The following is a 21658-nucleotide window of genomic DNA, read 5'->3' as shown; positions in this document are numbered from 1 at the left end:
GAAAGATTCATTCTTAAGAGTATGTGATATTTCTTGGTAGATTGTGCTTGCTCAGACTCTAAAGAGTGTTTGAGGGGGTGACTTCCTCGGGGGAGGGGGGGGGAGTCCATCTTAAAAATAATTAACTGGGAGGCCCAAATCACTTTTCTTTGTGTTTGAACTGATGCATCATTTGGCAGAAGAAGCAGAAAACAGTGTAAAAGAAGCAGTTATGATCCATTTTTCTAAACTCACATTTTAGTTTTCAGAGCAGAATGTATTTTCTCATGACTGTGCAGCTGGATGCACATAACTTAGTGGGTCGTTGTAAATACATTGGTTGTTCCAGTGCATGGGAGTGGACACACACAAGTGCAAATGGATAGATTTTTGGATTCCAGTGTATAATTGCTATGCTGATCATGATGAAAATAGTAGTAATTTCAAAGTAGAAGCTGCTGCTAAGAGCAGGGAATGCTGGTCGTGAGATATCTTATTTCTTAACAAAAAATGCAGCTGAGTAGTACAAACTTGCTGGGTTTATGAGTTCTGCTTGCCCAGGGTGAGGAACAGGTAGGACTATCAAAATTCCGTTGCCACTAATGGGAGTCATAGGCCTGGGGCACAGCTGAATAAACTGGACAAATGCCTGTTTCATGAGGCCATCATAACAAGATTAATATCTGTTAATAAAAGGCTCATTTTTGTCAGAGCTGAGATTTATTTTTTTTTCCACCTCTGGTAACAGAAAGCTTTTGTGCTTTTGTGCAATTTACAATTACATTGCATAGAGACAATATTATATGGGTGAGGAAATAAAGTTGAAGCTTATCAGAGTCAGACACAGCCCAATGCTTCCCCCTTTTGATGCTGTTTATATTATTCCAAAGAAATTTCCCCTTAGAGGATGGTATTGATATTTTATTGGTGTATCTTGAAAAATTCTAATAAAGCCACTGAGCTTTTTTATGCTAAAAATGTACAAGCCAGTTTAAGTAATGGAAAAAGCCACAAACAGCCCAAATTCCTAGGGAACAGGATAATTCTTGGTACACGTTTTTGTTTTAAAGTCTTAAGTGATTTCTTATTTCCCCCTACCCTTGAGAAAGAAAAGTAAAATGAAATCAGATGCTTAGATGTAGAGGAGGCACTCCATGTGGTGTTGTACATGGAGGCAAAGGCTCCTTTCCAGCAGGAAACTGGCAGCAGCTGTGATGGGGCATTGGAACAACAAAACCAGGCGATTCCAGTCTCTGAGGCTGAGAGAGGAGCCCTTAAGAAGGGGTACCCGCAAGGAGTACCAGAGCCAGCCTGGGAAGAGAAGCTGGTAAGTGCAATTGTTTGAGAGTTGTAGGAACTCCAGGAACTGCACAGACTGTAATGTCTCAGCATTCAAGCCCTTTCCTTGGAAACTATTTTGTGTTTTCCTTTTCTAAGCAGCTCAGGAGTCCAAGCTTGATTTCTTGGCCAAGGAAGGAGCATGTTTTTAAGTGCGTAAATGATTGCCCTTCCAAAGGGAGACTCCCTTAAACAGAGAAGTGTGGAATTTGGCAGTGATGATGGTGGACTGAGGGTGTGGTACCTGGAGAACAAATGGTATTTAGAAAATAAGGTGGTAGTCACCCTGGAGAAGAAGGCTTTAGTGCTGTTTATGGAATGGCTTTGGAGAAAGGACCAAGTGCTATGGGAGAGCAGGAAAGAAAACCCAAGAAATTGAAGGAGAAAGACCAAGAAATCCTCAGTAATGTCAAGCATACATTGTGCTTAGCATAGAGAGTTTGCCCTTAGGCCTTAAAGAGATTAGGATTTTACTTCTACAGTAGTTCAGTAGGACAAAAGGTTTGATGTAAAGAAATAGAATAAAATTTAATTATCAATGTATTCGATGTCAGTCTCAAACTGATCTGCACGCTCTTCTCTTTCACTTCTTTGCAGCAAAGGGGCTTCTGTGTTGGCTCTCTTCGCTCCTAATAGGATTGGAAGAGTCACGTGCTCACTTAAAAGCCTTAGGACAAGGGGCACAAAGTAGTAATTTTTTAAGAAACTTTAAAATGCTGAAAAAAAAGACTGTAGATTGTATTACTTTGCATTTGCTCAGTAAATAATAAACACAGGCTTATTTTTCAGCTATTTAAATTTCTGATTTTTATACAGTTACAGTATTAAAGTGTCTGGGAAGCTTTCTACGAGATAGAGTTTTTTTATTGAAATACTGATCATGAAGCAACTCACATAAATGTTCTATAAAATTCTGACAGAATTAAGTAAAGCTTGAGGTTAGCTCGAATCTGAGTGACTTGAGGTCTTGTCATGACTTTGAGTTTTCCAGCTACTTCTTTTTTCCATGTAGTATACATATATTGAGTTTATGAGTTTTGGAAGTTATTTTGTGTAATAGATAGCAATAGGTAAATTAAGAAGGATATCCAAAGTCTTTCTTGTGTTGGCTATTCTGCAGTGAGTGAGAAATAGTTTGCTCCTGTCTCTAATGATTTAAACTCCATACAGTGGAGTCCTGGGACACAGGACAAAATTCTTAACTGACAGAAATAGGTGCAGTTCTAAAAGCAAATGAATTCTGTTAATTAAAAAAAAAAAAAAGAGACTTGCTCGGTTTTCATTTATAATGATTATTGTTATGCATTGTAAACACTTCTGTAATACTTGAGGATTGTCTCATGGACTCAAGAGACCTCCAAGGCAATCCTCTGTTGTAAATAGATACTTGTTTATGTGCTTGAACAGGCTGAGATTATTCTAACTCACCCTAAGTCACAGTCCTTCTCCCAGAGCTTAAATGTATTTTACAAAGGGTAATTTTTTTTCATTCTGAAGTAAGAACATTCTGTTCCTTTTTTATATTCCCCGTACCTCTAGGTATCTCCTTATGGGGTTATTTTCCAATTATTTTTTTTCTGCCTTGCATTTTTTGTATTTTATTGTTCAGCTGCATTAATTAGCTTTTCTGTGATTGTTTTCAGTACTTACCTGTATAGTTTGGAGCTGGTGGAGTGCACAAGAGGTTGGTTTTGGTTAAAACCTCTGCCATGGAGGAGATAACAGCCGTACAGTAGCAAATCTACAAAATAGGTAGTGATTAAACACCTGCCCTTTTTTGTGAGTATACTGCGTTACCTCAAGCTGGCACAAACTTACTAAAGCATTCCTTGTGTGTTTCTGTTGGACCTGTATAGCCTGGCTTTTTTCAGGAAGCCATAAAAGGGATAAGAAGGGAGCAGGAAACTGTAGCAGGAGTATTAAGATAAAGAACTTTCAGTGAGGCCAAAATTATCAGGAGAGTTGTAGAGATAAAGAAAACAATAAGAGTTGTGCTACACAGCAGGTGGTTTGACATTTTCAGACTGTGTAAAAAATGTTGTTTGTTTATATTGCAAGGGTTTGTCATCAAAAGTGCAAGACAGAATTTCCTGCTATTATTTGGATTTCATAATTGTATGCTGGACACTTCCCTTTTGAGATGTTGGTACTTGGTAACTTTAGAAAATTAGAAAAACTGATGTACAAGAAGATTAGGTTAGATCAGACAGAATGTATTTTCCAAGCTGACATTTGAAAAAAAAAGAAACTATGAGAAGGACAAGAATGAAGGGGGGAAAGATGAAGCATTTTGTTCCAGAAGCATCCTTAACAAAGAAAATAATCACTCTCAAGTAAACTACCAAAGAGGGCAAGAAATGTTGTGTTTTCTTTTCTCCTTTCTACAGGAGTTTAGAATTTTTTTCTTTACATATGTTTAATACCAGAAAGCAATAAGGAAAGTGAAACCATAATACAGATCTGTTTTTCTGTCCCTAAGTAGGGTCTGCCAGACCACCATTAACTGAGAGAAAGATGGTGAAATCCTAAAGCTGATATAAATGCCTAGAAAATACTATTTACCTGAGCTTCCAGAACTTTAAATCGTTTTTCTTGTTCTTTCAACCCACTAAAATATTTAGACAAGTTATCCACCCTGTGGAAACAAAGCAAACACCTTGAGAGAAAAAAAAAAAAAAGGAGAGGCCTCAGAAGAAATCATAAAACACAAACCACTTGTAACTTTACTACAGCCACGGTCCTTCACTGCAGTTCTGTGCTTCTTAGACATCCCACAGCCCCTTTAAAAGTTTTGTCCTTTTGAGGTGTTCACAGAAGTATTTTTTGGGCAGAGCAGCACTTCTGGAACATTCTCATGCACCTGTTGCCCAGGGGCTCACAAATGACAGATCAGGGCAGCTATTCAGCTTCTGGTGAGGGCCACTTAGCCTCAGTTGCTGCAGAAATCAAGGACAGATTCAAAATCAAGCAGAAAGGAGCAGCTCTTGTCTCTCCAGCCATTTGTGTCTCTCCCACCTGTACCAAATGGAAACTGATCCTGGTGTGAGAACTGAGGCCGCAATGCAGATAAGCCACTTAAAATCTATGCAAGCTTTTGTTTCTGCAAACTGTCTTGACAGTCAAATCTATTTTTTAATGCAGTCCAAAGGGATTACTTCAGGAACTTCCATACATTGCCTGCAAATTATCCCCTTGCTTTCTGCATCCTTCATCTTGTTCTCCCATCAGTTCCTTATTCTTAGCATCTGATTCCTCATAGGCTTGGCAAATCCTTCCCTGGTTTCTCCTGGTTCCCCTTTCAAAGTTTCCCTCTCACAGGCTATGTTCCAATCCTATCTATGTGAAAAACCTGCTGCTGGGTGGGTCTAATGCATTTTGAGTTTGGTTCAGTGCAAACAAAGTTCAAAGAATCACTTCCTGAAGGTTTCCTAAGATCCCAAAACCACACTGCTACCACCAAAGAGCAAAAAATAAAAGCCATGGGGGTAGTGGTGTTCATCTGAATCTCTTTTAGTCTCTCTCTGGCTCTGCTATACCTGAAATATTGTGAAGCCAGATGGATTCTCACTTTTCCCCTCCAGTAACTTCATCTGCAATGTACCATCTTTATCCTTTATTGTATAAAGGATGTAGTACCCTTTGTTTGGAAGCAATTGTACATATATTTATTGCTTTATCTCAACAATTAAGCTCTCGCTCCTGGGGCTTGTCAGTGATCTGCTTATGAGAATAAAGTTTAAAACTATATAATCATTTTAAATTATTGTGAATTAAGAGTCTATGTGAATTAGAGGGAGAGGAGTATATTCCAGGAATGTAAGTATGCTGTTCTGGTCTCCAGCTGTTCTGTGAGTTGGAGAGATGGATGTTTATTTTGAAAGAAAGCAGCCCAGGAACATTTCCATGGAACTTTCTTATTATGGTAACATTCACACCCATTGTGCCTCTATTTGAAGTCTGTTTGATTGTAAGAGAAAACAGAATAGGTGTTTAAAACTTCTTTGAGAAGTGCTTTTCTATCTTAGATATTCTCCCTGCATATAACTACTTTGTGTTTCACTTAAAGGTTTGAACCTCTGAATAACAATTTAGGACTTGTACTTCATCAGACTAAACCAATTCAAGTGATATTTCTAGTAGGGAAATACAGAGAAGTACACAAATGGAGACTCAGTCCCATACCATGAAGGCATAAGTATTTGTTCTTCTGCATCTGTGGCTAATTAAAGGTATCTTAAACTTCCATTCAAAATTCTGTGTTGTATTCCTACAGGGGATGAAATTATGTGTGCTGCAGCCCAGCAAACAAACTGTTTTTCCACCATTTTCTTCATGAATAAGATTTTCATTGAGCTTGGCTGCAGATTTGGCTGGAACTTGCAGGTCTATAATTGTACATACTTCAGGAGTGACAAACACTCTAACATTGTAGTGATGCTGGCCTCTCACATTTTTTCATGGACTGTGTTTCCTAACTGCATTCCTGTTGGACCATTTATATAAACTTTACAAGAACTTCAGTGCTGAACTCCTTGAAAGCTGAAGGCTTGCAAGTTACTCCTACTGTGGGTCAGAATAACTTACTTATTAGATGTGGCCTTCAGCCTTTCTTCATTGCTTTCTTTCTTTTCTTGCTCGAGGTTTACAAGATAATGTTCTTTTTGCACCAGCTCCCATGTTATGATTTTTTGATCGAGGCCCAGTGGAAGATCTCTTTCTGTAGGAAAAATAACATAAGAAATAAATTTTACCCCTTTTTCTCTGATACTAGTAGTGAAAAGTTGATGTGCTAAAGGAAGGTTGTTTTTAGGGTTAATTGCTGAAAAACTCAGGAGCAAATGAAGTAACTATTACTTAAACCTATCAATTGTTGAATCTTCAGAAATCAAATCCCTATAACCCATTTTAAATTGCTACCTTTGATGTAATAACTAGGGTGCATCAAGGAATGTACTGTGGGAAACTGCTTATAGTTTAAATTATAAACCTTAATTTTTGGTTTGTCCTCTCCTGGCACTCTTTGTGACTTTTGGCCAAAGGAAATCCTCTCCTATTTTGTGTGTGCACCATGTCCTGGGAGAGAGCCAGGCACTAGAGTTGCTTGATCATATTTGTTAACAGCTCACCCAGGTGCTTTCTCTTGTGTTCCATTTTGTTGAAGAGTCTTCTGAGAACCAGAGTAATGTGGTTGATAATGATAAATGGTGGTGCTAAGGCAGGCCGGCCATGGTATTCCACAATCAGGTTGTAGCGCTGTACTTTCCAGAAGATGTCTGTATTGCCCTGGACAACTTGAAAAGTGTAACTGTAATTTGAGGGGAGGGAATAAAAGCATGTAACTCTTCCCACCACAACAAGCTAAATATAAATATAACAAAATTTAGTCCTGTATTTACCTTATAAAAGGAACAGCAAGGTCAGCAAGTAGTGTTAATTTAATCTAAAGTTTGTGCAAATTCTTAGATATTACAGTAGTTGCAGTTTGTAAATGTTTTGTTTGGCATTTTTTTTTGTTTTCAGAAAGAAAATTCTACTTTGCTCAGGAAAGATCAGCAAAGATGCCACATCAGTTCTTCAACCAAATGAATCATTATTAGCTGTGTTGATAGCAAGCATTTCCCTGATGTACAAATCACCCACTGTAAAGTCTGCCAAATATGTGGCTGCTGTGCACCTGCAGATTTGTGATTCCACACAGCCAGGGACACAGACCCTTCTGTGCATGTTTTATGGAATTTTTAGCAGTAAAAGAGGCTTCTTTTCTCTTTGTCTCCAATGTGGCTAGAGAAAAGCTGATGAGAACTTAAAAGCTATCTGATCAGAGGATTCTCCCTATCAATCCCTGAGTAATATTCATTAGGAAAATTAGAAGTGTATTCCAAAAGGAATAGCCAGCAGTGAGGTAATAAATGTGGGCATCCACTTAAAGCTTTGCAGCCTCTATTCTGACACTTAGTGAAATCACTCTTGCCTGAACATAGCAATCAGGAGGTTCATAAGGAGGACATTTGTGACAAGTAGGAAGATGACCAGCAGGAGTATGACGAGCCAGTTGGCGTAGCTGTTAGGGCAGGATGGCGTGTTCTGCAAAGTCTGCAGTGGGTTAAACGTGCAGTTCCTGGGATATGCTCGTGACGCTGCAAAGGAAGATGAAGGAAAAAAAATATAGTTATGACAAATCCTAATGCCATGTTTCTTTCTTTTATTTTGTGGAAGTATCATCGTGTTGTGTACATGAAAAGACATAGCATTGCTGTGCAAGATGTTTGCAGCCCTAGGACACTGCAGACCTCCACAGCTTGGCTGCTTATTTAGTGGCAAGATTGTAGTAGTGTTCATCAAAAAAGGGGATTGTATTGAAAGGGCTGTATCCTAGTTTTGAATTTGAAAGTCAAACCACCTCTGAGTTGTGTTCCTCCACATTCTTGTGTCTTCATGCCTGGCATGTGCATTAGAGGAGAAAACTCAATAAAAGCTGGAAATGGGGCTCCTTGTTCTAGATTTAAAGTGCTTTGTGTATCTGAGCTTGAAGTTGAGCTTAGGAAGAAGGTCTGGTTCTACTGCATCAAACTAGAGGTCTAGTGCTGTTGTCTCTCTCCAGCTATGAATTAAACCCACAAGTTTAGAGCAGCATAATGATATTTACTTTTTTTCCTCCATTTTTTTCCTTATAAACCTTTTCCCTGGTGCCACAGATAATCCCCTGATTACATTCATTAGAGCATGTGGTTATATCAAAGTTCACCAAGCTGGGATTGCTTTCACCAAGGGTACTAGTTTATACTTATCTACACTGAATTTCATTTGATTTAGCACTCATGAGGCTCCTCTGTCTCTCTTAGGTGTCAGTTTTTGTCTTTGCTACTCAGTGATGTGGTTTTGTCAGCAAATATTGTCCTCCTCATTACCCCACTCACTTTCCATATATTTCATAAAGATGTTAAACAGAACAAGACCCAGAGGGCCCTAAGACAAATTAATCCCTTCTGGAAATTGCCCATGTAATTGGTTCTTTTTTACTCTCTTACTCTTGACCAATTATTTATCCAGGTGGAGACACCCACTGGAGTTTCAGTGGAGAGAAACACACCTTTCTAGGGAGTGCTACATCTGACTTTTTGGCAAATGAGTTGAATCCTATTCCAGAAATATTTATTTCTTTCAAATTACTTTAATGGAAATAAGAGTGACTGATTGTGCTGTGCATGCTTACACCATAGGTATTTAAAATGGACATGAATCGCTCTTGTGTCATTCAGGTTTTTGGCTTTTCTATATTTTTTTCCTTATTAAGCAGAGTGAACATGAAAGAATACTGACTGGTTTGCTTCTGTCTATGGCTTTTTTTTTTGGTTCTATTTTATATTACTGCAAGTTTGAATCCCACTTCATTATTGCCAGTGACATTTAGCACTGGCTAAATGCTGTGGTGTTACTTCAGACTTCTTTGGGAGGTGACCTATTCTTTATTTTACCTGCTTACCTATCAGAAACGTTGCCTTTGAACTTTTATGTCTAATTATTTCAGTGTCCTGTGATTATTTTTATGTTGTTTTGTTTGCAATGCTGCACATAAGCAATTACTAGCTTTATTTGATTTGGGCAGCTTTATCCCCAGAGTAAATAAGTGCTCTGGAGTAAATTTTATTCTAAAACACGTTTGCTTATAGGCAGAGTAGTACTGCTTTAACACTGTTGCATTAAACTACTGCCAAAATGTGTGGAGGTGCTGTTATTTATTATTTGAGTTTACAAAGGGTTATCTGGGTCTAGGTTAAACTGAAAGGAAATGGATCAAAGTGAAAGCAGGTATGCCAGCCTTTAAAGCTGCAAATCCTTGTGTATTTCTGAGAGCTTATCTAAACAGGGCCAGGCCTTACAGCCTAGTGTAACTCCACAATGTCCATTATCTCTTTGCAAATACATTATTTGTGCAGCAGTAATGTGTAAGCTTTGGCCTGTAGGACAAAGAATCAAAAAAGCAAAATTAAAAAAGGTCAATACTTGGAAGGAATTCCACGCTCTAATCAGAAGTGTCCGTTCAAAAATGGCCAAGTTAGGGGGAAAGAAATTTTCTCACTGTCTATTTCATCCAGTGGAATCTGGCCAAATATTTGAAGGTAGGGACGATAAAGAACCCTTCTGAATATCCATTCCACTCGGCTGTCATCGGGATGAAGCAGAGCTTGAGTTGTCACACCGTAGGCAATGAGCCACACGCTCAAGAAAAATAGAAAGAAGAAAACATCCTTCATCTGCAAAGAGAGGGGAGGGGAGAGAAGGAGGGGCAGTGACTGTGACAGCATAGTCCAGGAACAGTAGTCTTTCTGTATGAATATGGCTCAAATAATTCTGTTTCTTTACAAGCTTGTTTAGGTTAAAGGAGGTGGAATAGGATACAGTTCCATGCACAGAATTCCTTGTCTGACCTTGCTCTTCCCATATTGTCCTTGGCCTACAGTAAGCATTCTTCTTTGATAGCTCATTTAGATAAAGGCACATTTTAAATTAAAATCTTGCTCTCCAATCATCAAACATTAAAAAATGAAAGCATTTAAAAATTAAATACATTTTATCTCTTCAGTGACTGTCACATTATAAGTGCATATTTTCTGTGAGCTATCTCAGTACCATGGACTACTTTACTGTGAATTACAAGAGTTCTGCTGCAGCAGAGAATCCTGGTAGCAGTCAGTGCTCATTGATGAATACTGAGCTACTGATACAGCAGGCAGTGAAGGCTGCAAGGATCAGGTTCCTTCTGTCTTCAGTTTTCAAGCTAAGTGATGCATCTGAAAGATTCTTTTTGGGGCTTCCTGCTTTTAAACATTGTGTTTCTGTACAGAAGCAGAAGTAATTGAATCCTAAAACACTTACTTAAAAAAAAAAAAAATCTAATATGCATTTCAAGTGAAATAATTTTTCCCTGGTGCAAGAGGAACACTTCATCCTCTCCCCATCTGATCTGGCAGAGTTCATTAGGGACTGTAGATTCATTTCAATTAGATTAGTGGATTGTACAGTCACCCAAAAGCATAGGCATTTCAGAGCTCCAGGATGTTACCTGGAGTTGTGATAAGAAACATCGGCTCTAAGCCAGACAAGACAGAGTTGATGTCTGACTTCCATCAGTCTATTTTGTTTTCTGGATAATGTAAGATACAGGAATACTGCAGGGCTGTAACTGGATCATGGTGATGGGAGAATGGTGACAAGTCTAGAACTATTTTTTTCCAATCTTCAGTGTCTCTGGAAGTAAGTGTTGTTCTGGAATGAACACTGTTCTGGTGTTTTAGAAATTACCAGACCTGTTCCAGCAAATCTGTAGCAAGGGTATAAAGGGGAAAGACCATAAGAGACATGGGATTCGTCTTCAATGTGGCTTCTCCGTTAAATAAGGGAGATGATTTTGTATGAACCCCCTTGAACCCTTTAGGCAGGTTTCCTTTACTGAAGTAACCCTCACTGTTTCTTTCTTTGATGTAAGGCACTGAAATACCAAAGCTGAGGTATTGTGTTGGCTTGAGTGGGGCGAAGATAAAAGAACCTATGTTAGGGTTTTGTCTAGGCTGCTGTTTATGTTCCTGTTTGCATCTTCCCAATCCTTGGGTTATCTTGCAGGACTTGTTCAAGACCCTGGTTTAGCTTGGCAGTCAGCGAAGGAAGGGTTAGGAGCTGTTCATCTGACTTGTTCTCTTACAATAGAAGTCTGCTAGTGCCATAAGCTAGATAATGAACAAGAACAAATATTTATTTGCCATTTACCCCTTTGCCAGTCCAACCAAATGTCATGTTAGAGTTCCAGTTATTGCATTTATAGACAAATCCACATAGCTTGGTAGTTATGTTTATTCAATGTATGGGCTTGTTTAGACTGTAGAGCTTTTGCTGAGTTCTGCTGTGAGTCACAAATCAAATATTTGTAGATTCTGTAATGGTACTCACAATTAGATGAACTCTATTAATTAGTTAGCATGAGCTAATTGACCTGGAGGATTAACATGCCTGAATAAAAAGCTACTTTGGCATACCAATGCATACCCAAGCACAGTAACTGTAATCCCAATGTCTCATTTCCCACAGGAGAGTGATAATAAGTAAAAATATTTTATCAACATCTTCCAAAATCTGCTTACAAAGTACTAATATGTTTTCATTGTAACAGGGAACTAAACAGTACAAGTAAGAATAACTCCTGTAGGAAACTTGTAACTATCCTTTTTCAGTGATTTTTCTTTTCCACACTTGCTGCAAAACCCATAATTTGTTTCCCCAGGTCATGCATTGGAAGCCCTGCCCTTCTGTACATGGCCTGCCATCTGCCTGAGGTCTTTGCCCTAGATGCACACAGCTTAGGAAGTAGGAGGAACAGCAGTAAGACAAAGACTGCTCTTCATTTGACAGATCTGAGGATAGATTATTAGGTGAGGTATAAGGATTAGTAAATTGGGACCAGCTATAGAGGTCTTTGACATGATCTATTTCAAACATTGCATCTTATAAAATACAGGAATATGCAAAATGACAAGCCTTAAAAATGTAAAAATAAAGACAGATTATAAAGGTATTTCCTTTCTAAATACAAGATTTCCTATTCACCATTTCTTAGAAGGCACAAGTATTTATCTGAGACAGACTGCACACTTACCATCCTTTCCACGATTATGATCTTTGGTCCAAGTTGTTTGTGAATTGCAAAAATATGGATAAGTCTAAGTGTAAACACCATAAAATCAATGGCAAGTATTGTACGGCCAGCTTGAAAAGTTGAGTTCAGCATCCTGCAGAACACATGCAATGAAGTGTCAGCTCTCAGCAAGTACTTCTAATGTCTGTACAGTGATGAGAATTAACCAAAAGATGGAGGAACACCCTTTTCTCTCTCTTGGCTTCAGTGAGATTTATTAACAAATAAAGAGACAAAAGGTACCTTGAGTAAAAGGGATTTTGGAAAACAAACAAACAAAGCAGAGCTTTTCAGTACATGTGTTTGAATATATCAGTTTTAGGGGCTCCTACTGCAGAATCATGTCTCAAAGTTTGTAAAAATGAATGTGAGAGCCTGTCCTCTCGTGCACATGAAAGTCAGCTGTCAGTTGACATACACAGCCCTTGCTACTGATGCTGACCACTTCATGTGGAGCAAATATATACCTGCAGGTTACCCCAATTATGAAGAGAAAGATGGTCACCATATCACATTTATTCCAGTTATCCTCCACATACAGTTTAAATTTTTTCATTAAGTTTGTGTCTTCATCTGTATAGAAACTCTGAAAAAAAGAAATAACCATTGGTATTGATCACTTTTCACTTTCACTCTTTCCTTCTGAGTTTTAGCATAATACCTGTTGCCTTTTTCTCTTTCATTGCAAAGAGAAAAAAGAAAAAAAAATTAATAAGGAGAAAAAAAAAAAGCTGTTAAACAGTGCAACTTCCAGTCAGAGTTCAGTTTCTAGGCATTCTAGGCTATCTAAACAGCATGAACAGATTTGCCATTTGTGTACTGGAATTATCAGTTGAAGGCACATCTGATTATCTAGGCAAGGAGTTGGCTTTCTTAATTGTGTTTTAGACTGGCAGTCTTCATGTTTTACAAGCTTATAATGAAATGTTCTTTGATCCAGATATTTTCCATGTCCTCCTCTGGTTATGGCCTTGCTGCATAATTTCAAATTGTGACAAACATCCCTGTGTCTTTTGCTTAAATAATGAACACCTACTGGTTCTTCCAGGGTAAATTATTTTAACTGCTTTTATTTTTGTGTCTAAAGAGAAGAAATTTATGCACCCACAATTGGCAACACGCTTGCACTGCTGTTATTATTTCAGTTTTTGAACTGAAGTCATTCCAAAACCAGTAATAGGAGAATAATGGAAAAGGGCTTTTGGGGGTTGGTGGTTTTGTTTGGTTGGGTTTTTTTAAAGAAAAGCAAGCCCAAAAGAGATATGCTAATATTTTGAGTTGAAGAGTATTTTAGGAAAAGCCACAAATAATCTGAATTCATTTACTTGTGATTTTTTAAACAGTCCCCAGCAAGGAAGAGTCTCCTAAAAGGATGTAGAGCTGTCTGCTGTGCCTCCAGGTGTAGAATATAACTTTCAACTTACATTATTTGTGGTGGGAGCACTTAGTTCTGGGGAGTGAAATCAGAGAGGGACTTTACAAAACAAAGAATATCTGAATGCTGGTAGCTCACTTGGCTTGGCTGAGACTGCAGTAGGATGGAAAAACAGAGGTGGAGGAAGAGCTTGCTCTAGGAGAGGGAGGTGAGATATTTAGGATAGGGTAAGTTCTGTATTGTTCACCTGTGCACCTAACACTTGAAATCTCCAAGCTTGTACAGCTACACAGATTGTAAATCTCCTGAAAATATTGCTGCAGGTTTTGCTGCGTTGGTACTAAGGTGATGCAGGTTACTCACCTGTCGGATCTCTTCCAAGACAAGGGTAAACACCCAGAAGTAGAGTACAATTTCTTTAACAGATGGACCCTGAGGCGGAGGTGGTTTGAAGTCCAGTAAAAGGACATAAGTAAATAGAAAGAGAAAAGCAAAATACATGATCACATTCCCCATAAACACAGTTACAGGGGCACTCCAGAATTTTCTCCACCGGGTAAACATGAATGTCGCCCATGCTGTGTTTGCAGAAGGGTTCTGTTTTTCCAGTGTGTCATTTCCTCTGCAAACCAAAAAGAATACATGCTTGGTGACAATCTCCTAAAATTAGTTCATGGGAATAGGCTCAATATTATTCTATATAAAGCTTCTTGTAAGATAGTAACAGGCAGATGCTGGGGCTGGCCAAGGGGGAAGGCTGTAGAAGTCAAAGCAATCACATTACCATAGCAGAAATATTTCAAATCAAAAAGGTTTTGAAAAACAAAGTCACATCAGAAGTATGTGCACATTTTTGTGATTTCAATTTAGCTGGATTAATTTTATTTGTTAACTTGATTGAGTTCCTGCATGGAGTGCAAATGCACAAGGAGAGGGGGAAGGGTAATTGCTCTTTATAACCTATATAATAGGAAAGAAAAGAAAATGGCCAATGAGATTTTGTGAGTCAGCTCTTAATTATCTTGGCTTTAAGATTTTCTTGCAGTGTTTGCCTGTGGAAGTTCTTGTTGCTGCTGTGACTTTAAACTTCTGACCCAGTCTCTAAGTGCTGGATTGTACTAAGCCTGTGTTTCTTGACTATCCTTGCTGGAATCTGACAGACCTGCTGAAGAATACCTTGCTCCTTTACAGAACTAGCATCTTTCCCCTTTGTGATCAAATTAGAGTAAGTTGCAAAAAAAGCAATATGGAAGCCTTTTAGCAAAAAGAGTTGACTTCATATATTATGTATTAAGGTTGTCTTTGAGCAATTGTGGAATGACACAAAAGTATTTTGGTAACTGAAGGGAAATTTGACCTGTACATCTACAGCTGTTTTGCTGTGTTTTGGAACATGAAGTGGTATCTATTGGCAATGGAAATCATCCTGTGAAGAAAATGCAAGTCTGATAGCAATATGATCTTTGTGTGAGATTTGTTTCCACATAAAATGCTCTCCTGTGTAAACTAGGGATGTTATTGGACCTTTAATTTTGTGATTCTTACTCTGAGACGTTTGATCTCCAACAAAGGATGTGCACACTAGGGTATGTTTTCAATTTCACCTCACAGAAAATAAACAGTGACTCTTTACTGGTTTTTAATTTCCTCTGACGATCTTGCTAATTATTAAATACATTTGTTACAAGGAAAAAGTTCTCTTTGCGGCCAATCTTTTCTATCTGCCTGATTCAGTACTACCTCTCAATTTATGACATCATGAGATACATTCCCATGGTAACAGGCTAATATCATAAACAGATAATTGCAGCTTTACTGTAAGATGCTGAAATAGATCTGGGGGAGAGAGAGCCTCTTTGTTAAAATAAATTGCTAGGATAATAGCAATTGGAACGTGGAATGTAATGACCAAACCATGCTGCACTCAGGATATGGAAGTGCTTTATGATATTGCCTACAAATAGCTCCCAAGAGGCAGATGCTTTTACACCTATTTTATAGGTTAGGGAGGGAGAGAAAAGAACTAATGATTTTCTCCAATATACCAGCAGTTAAATGCCAAAGATAAAAATAGAACCTAATAACTCTGACTTGGTCCGGGACTTCATACTGCAGCTGATGCTTCCTCTCTGCCTCTGTTCACATATTTCTGGAGTTCTCTTTAGATCATGGAAAAGATAAGTGGTAATTTAGCACTCTTTAGCCATTAAGAGGACTTTGTGCCAATCAAAAATCTACTTATCCTGACTTAAGTCCTTGTGTTCTCTCAGGTTTTGGTGATGAGTGTGTGGTAGAGGTATGGGGGTGGGGATTCTCTTCTGAATCAAAGATCTATGACTGACCACAAGCAACTGACAAAACCTTTGTGCTCAGTTACCCATTTGCGTGATGCTGCCTCTAACTCGTAAAGTTCCTCAGGGCTCATCTGTTAAAATATAAATCAAGAGCATGAGGAACTGACTCAGCATAAAATTCCCTGGTACTGATGGGTGTAAGTACACCTTTGTAAGAAAGTATGCAGTGATGTAAGGTTTTGCTGAGAACCTTCTTTCTGTTCAGCTCAGTAATCTGATAACTTCCTAAAGTCCATTGTGTATTGGTCATCACAAGCTGATGGGAAGGTCAGGAAATGCTATTTGATTCCCAAGTAAATTCCTTGTTCTGTAGACATTACCTGCTCAGAAAAAGTAAACTGGTGTCTCCTTAAAACAGTGCTATATCCCTGTTTATTTTCTATATTCCTTGTTGAGAGAGCAGCAACAGCAGTAAGCCAAGGGCACAGCACTTCCTGAGGAATAATGTCTTTCTTGGCCCTTCAGCTGCTCCTTACATCACTAATTGGTCACTAATCCACAAGAAGTGTCCTGTTCTTTGACTGTTTCATTGAAGTTACATTCGCTGATGGGTTTTAAACTTACCTATCTTCTTCCTTGGAGAAAAACAGAGTACTCTCTGAATCCAAACTGTCCAGCTCTCTAAATGGCTCTGGCTCATCCTTTGATTGTTTTTCCTCACTGTAAGGAAATAAACTCATTAGTTAAAAGGTGATGCTTAGCCATTTTTCACTACTGAATTGGCATTGATACAGAACTGTTAGCATGTACTTATCTTGGATCTGTTCTGCTGGGGAGTTATTAAACAGGGCATAAACTTAATCTTTATTAATTCTGTTTATTTTTAAGGAGGAAGCTGAAGTCACCCACAGGATTCAGAGAAATGGTAATTGGTGTGCTTCATAAAAATGGAGCAGGATGCTCAGTTTCTTCAGACTAATTATGACTTGAGCAGAAATAGGCCCCTCAGTCAGGCTTAGAAGAGAATTGCTCAATGCTCCTTTCCTAGTTACTCTTAGTAGCAATTAAGAAGGGAAATGCCAGAAGCAGTAGGGGGCGTGTGACATGTGCATGTCCAGGGAAAGGAGACAAAAAATGGAAATCATCACATTGAATGAATTTGTGAATCTGATAGCTGAAGGTCATCATTAGTGATACTGCCCAAAGGCAAATTTTAAGTCAGCATTGCCAAACCTGTTTTCCTCTTGCTTTTTATGTAGATTGAGTTAAGAAAAATGTATTTCATATTAACATGTCATTTGATATTGCCAATTCTTATGATTTGTGTATGATTTTCTGGATGTTATGAAGTTTTCCTAAAGTGTCAGACCCTCAATTTTTGACCATCTGAGCAGCTCCGCTGCTCTTCTTTCTTTTCTGTTGTTGTTTTTTTTTTTTTTAATTTTTTTTTTGTTGGTTGGTTTTTATGGTGTCGGTTTTGTTTTGTTTTTTTTTTTTTGTTTGTTTTGTGTTGTTTGGGTTTATAGTGCATGGCCTTGTTTTCAAGAAAACCTAAGGTTTGTAAGGCACTGAATTTAAAAATCTTAATTGATTAATTGACTGATAATTGAATGTCAGTCCTGTGTATTGTGATAACAATCATGTGTTATGATTATCAAGGCTTATGGCTGCTAACACTGCTTTGTGATGGCTGTTTTCCTTGGATAAGATACTGATGTTTGAGCCAGACATCTCCAAATCTAGAAACAAATGGTGCTACAGCTGCAAAATATTCTATGCATTGCTGTGTAGAATCTGGGGCTGACAGAATTCTAACAGGCTTTCCTGTAGACTGTGCAAAATAGAATGATCTCTGAGAAACTGTGGCATTGATATTTTAAGTATGACAACAGGCACTAGCACAGGACACACCAATCACGCAGCCCTGTAGAAAACCGATTTGGTTAGGTGATATTAGGTGATGTTACTGTTTTAATCACTTCAGGGAGAAATTTTGAGTCTGGATATTTTTTTATGGCTTATTTTTCATCACTTATTTAGCTCTTGGACCCAAATAGTTATGTTTATACCTGAATGATATTAAATTTGTGTAGATTAGGAAAGGACACCAGAATGCACAGATTAACTTGAGGATCTGTGTGCTTGTAGACATGTCTCCCCACCATATTTTTGTCAGGAAAGCCTGAAAGTCAAGAAGAAAAGAGATGGCTTTAATATCACAAAAAGATACTTGCAGATAAAGTACCTCTATGTTCAGCGACTCCTAAGATGGTGAATGCTCTGAAAACCTCACAGCTTCAGAGCAAACAGCTTCTCTGTGTGTCCTGCAGATGTTGAGTATGCAGAGTTATTTGGAGACCAGTGGAAAGAACAGCAAGCCAAATGGAATTAAACAACATCTGTAGTATTAAGGAAGCCCAAGTCAGTCACTGGGAGATAAAAGCAGCATCACTCTTAATTTAGCTTTGTGTATGCAGAGAAAAGTCAGGTTGTGAGAGCAAAGCTGAATAGTAATTTAATTTAACTTTTATCAGTGAGCTCTCTCTTGAATCTGAACAAAGAGTTACCTCACATCTTGGAGCAGCTTCATTATGCCCCAGGCAGATTTACAGTGCTTTTCTGATATTTCTCTGTGAGCGAGGAAGGAATAAAAAGCAAAATGCACACGAAGGATTAAGGGCTAAACCTTCTCCTCAGCACGCTGGTCTGTGTGCCAACTGGATGAGAGGGTGGGGAAAGGGGGAACTGGGCTGCTTTGGCAAGGATGTTGTATAATGTCCTCTTTGTCTATTGCTGGAGGAGAGAGAAGGGTCCCTTCTCCAAAGGATGGTTCTTAGGGGAATACATTCATTGGGGTGGTTGAGTCCTCACCTGTGTCCAGCTTAAGGCCCTGGGGGCGTGTGAAACTTACCTGGACACCGTCATGTGCAAAGAAAGACTTTGTGTCTGCTTCTGTGGCCAGCTGAAGGCATGTGGTTTTACTCCAGTACTGATTTTTCCTCACCAACAGTGCAAACGCTCTCTCCTCACTGTTGTGGTAGCATTCACTAAATAGTTCTGCCGTAGGAAGGAAACACAGACAAAAAAATGTATCTCTTGGGTGATTTTCTTACACTTTGAAGGGTGAGTTTTCATGCTGTCCTTACTCTCCTGAACAGACTAAAGAAGACAAGCAGCTCAGCTTTGTCTTGTAGACAATAAATCTTTCATTTTAAGACAAAGCTACTTGACATAAATTAATATTAGACCTGGAGGAGTGTTATGGCATAGTTGTTTCCAGAGAAACTGGTCCTGGAGCTTAGAAACCAGGATAAATTTAAACAGTCCAAAAAAAAAAATTAAAAACAACCAAAACAAAACAAGAAACCAAGGTCTTCTCATCAGACAAGATCTGACTTCTCATGTCTGTTCCATTCTACTGATTCACTTGATTATCTCCGTACCTTTCCTAAGCTAGCCTATGCCTTGTTATATTTTAAGGCTGGGCAAAAAGATCAAATACACTTAAAATGATATACAGACATCTTTTCTAGTTGCTGTGGTATTTACCATTCTTAAAGAAAGTATGCTTTGCATTATCCAGGCCAGAAATTAAAACTGAAGATCTGATCTAATACTTATCAAAGCCAAGAAGCAGAAGTTCTGTGTATTGGATTAGGCCCCATAATTCATGACTAAATTACTTGAGCTCTGTGATTATATGAGAACCTGATTTTTAATTTTTGTAAGTAATAATCTCCCTGTGAGAAGAAGGGAAAATGTGATCTGTATGTAAATAATGTAGCAACGCCCACATGAGCCTTCAGCTGCTTGATGAACTATCTCAGAGGGAGAGGAGTTTTTTTCCATGTGGGGCATATTTTAAAGCCCTCTTCTCACAGCAGTGAAGGTATGGATTGGACTGAAGTCAGATCAGCAGAGAAGCTTGTGTGCACACATCTGTTTCTACAGCAAGCAAAGGGGGGAGAGGGCTCAGCGTTCCAGCATTGCGGATGCCTGGTTCTGACTGCTGTAAGGGAGGGGCATCTTGTCTGCTGTGAAACCAGCCTGAGCCTCACTGCAGTTTGCAGTGCACTTGGCCCTCTTCTGGGTGAGGTAATCTCAAATTATTTTTAGCTGCAATGACAAAACTTTAAACTTGTTGCTCTAGTGGCCCTTACAGAGCAAGCTTGATATTGCAGGAACGGCAGGCTGCTGTGAGCCTGGAAGTGCTTTGGTTATTCTATCTTCCACATCACCGTGGCAAACCTTGTACTGAGATCAGATAATTAAAATACCAACAAGCAGCAGGAGAGTATCCATGCATCCCAGGGGGCCTGTCTTGGACCACAGATTTCCCCAAAATTAGTGGGTTTTAAATCTTTCCTCAGTATCTGAATGTTGGGGACTGCCTGTGCTGCAAGGCTGTTGAATTATTCATGGCAGTTGACCTTTTACAACCGAGACAGTATTTTTCTTTTTTTCCCTTGCTTGCCTTCCAATGGCAGTTGCTTCTTAAATTTTCAATGCCATTCAAAAAGTGCCATTACTTACCAACAGCGAGCTGCTCATACTTGGCCTCTTTCATTATAGAGGCTGCTTTGGTCTCTGTCTCCAGGCGGGACATCTCTTTGAGGATCTTGCAGGCTGCCAGAGCTGAAGCTACACCCTCCTGACCCTGTAGGATTGAAAGGGGTGCCGCTGTCACCCTCCACTGGAGCACATTTCTGAATGGGGAAGGCTGAGATATGCAACACATCGAACAGCAACAGCAAAAAGTTCATGCCTGTCAAGAAAAGTCTTTCCTCTAATACAGCTTTGAAAGTCGAAAGTGCTGATCAAAATGAGAGTTTTGATGACAGCTGGGACTTAAAACCGCCTATTGTGGGTGCCCCATTCCTGGCAGTGTTTAAGGCCAGGCTGGATGGGGCATTGAGCAAACCTGTCTAGCGGGAGGTGTCCCTGCCCATTGCTGGGGGTTGGAGCTGGATGATCTTTAAGGTCACTTCCAACCCAAACTCTTCCATGGCTCTTTATTGGTGGTTCTTGTGCCTTGTAAGGCTGGAGACTTCTGGCTCTGATTTAGGATAGCAGTGAAGGACTGTAAGGAGAGTAACACGCTCTGGAGGCAGAGCAGCACATTCTCGCTGTGTGGAGGTGCCTCCAGCAGGGCTGTGCTGTGGCACAGATGTGCGGGGAAGGAGGGCGCACAGCTGGCCGAGCGCTGGCACGGAGCGGGCCGGGCTGCAGAGGTGTCCGCACGCACACTGCCCGGCCCGGGCTGCCCCGGGACAGATGCGCTCCTCTCTCCCGCTGTGGGGGCAGGGAGGCTCCCAGATGCGGGGCAGGGCGCTGGGCTGTGGAACAGGAGCCGATTATGCCAGCTCGAAGCTCAGCCTTGGAGAGCGTGATGCTGCTCGCTGCGCACGGAGCACGTAAGCGAGAGATGCTGCAGCGCTCCGTTTGCCTCCGGTCACGCTCGGAGCCCAACAATGGGCCACTGTCGGAAGCACGGAGCCCGCGGCCGGGAGCAGCGAGCCATGGGGGGCAGAGAGCCATGGGGGCAGAGAGCCATGGGGGGCAGCGAGCCATGGGGGCAGAGAGCCATGGGGAACAGAGAGCCATGGGGAACAGCGAGCCATGGGGAACAGCGAGCCATGGGGAACAGCGAGCCATGGGGAACAGAGAGCCATGGGGGGCAGCGAGCCATGGGGAACAGAGAGCCATGGGGAGGGGAACAGAGAGCCATGGGGGGCAGAGAGCCATGGGGAACAGCGAGCCATGGGGAACAGCGAGCCATGGGGGGCAGAGAGCCATGGGGAACAGAGAGCCATGGGGGGCAGAGAGCCATGGGGGGCAGAGAGCCATGGGGAGGGGAACAGCGAGCCATGGGGGGCAGAGAGCCATGGGGGGCAGAGAGCCATGGGGAACAGCGAGCCATGGGGGGCAGAGAGCCATGGGGGGCAGAGAGCCATGGGGAACAGCGAGCCATGGGGAACAGCGAGC

The 21658-nt window shown here is 40.2% G+C and overlaps 1 protein-coding gene across 1 annotated transcript in view; it reads right to left on the bottom strand.

The window, feature by feature from the left end:
- Positions 1–680: 680 nt before the first annotated feature.
- The window catches only part of TRPM5 (transient receptor potential cation channel subfamily M member 5), a 37594-nt gene continuing 16616 nt past the window's right edge, over positions 681–21658 (bottom strand). Inside the window, exons 11-24 of the mRNA XM_023929019.2 lie at positions 20207–20330; positions 18585–18730; positions 17743–17855; positions 16298–16393; positions 13743–14001; positions 12472–12590; positions 11966–12098; positions 9398–9572; positions 7289–7454; positions 6444–6622; positions 5902–6034; positions 3880–3952; positions 2968–3058; positions 681–1946 (exon numbers count right to left, since the gene is read on the bottom strand). Of these exons, the coding sequence (XP_023784787.2) occupies positions 1846–1946; positions 2968–3058; positions 3880–3952; positions 5902–6034; positions 6444–6622; positions 7289–7454; positions 9398–9572; positions 11966–12098; positions 12472–12590; positions 13743–14001; positions 16298–16393; positions 17743–17855; positions 18585–18730; positions 20207–20330 (1908 nt within the window). The 3' untranslated portion in view covers positions 681–1845. The remainder of the gene's footprint in view (positions 1947–2967; positions 3059–3879; positions 3953–5901; positions 6035–6443; positions 6623–7288; positions 7455–9397; positions 9573–11965; positions 12099–12471; positions 12591–13742; positions 14002–16297; positions 16394–17742; positions 17856–18584; positions 18731–20206; positions 20331–21658) is intronic.

The sequence above is a fragment of the Cyanistes caeruleus genome, chromosome 6 (genome assembly GCF_971803275.1).
Source record: "Cyanistes caeruleus chromosome 6, bCyaCae1.hap1.1, whole genome shotgun sequence".
NCBI classification, from domain to species: Eukaryota; Metazoa; Chordata; class Aves; order Passeriformes; family Paridae; genus Cyanistes; species Cyanistes caeruleus.
Note: the sequence above shows the minus strand (reverse complement) of the source record. Positions and strands in the feature narration are given on the sequence as shown.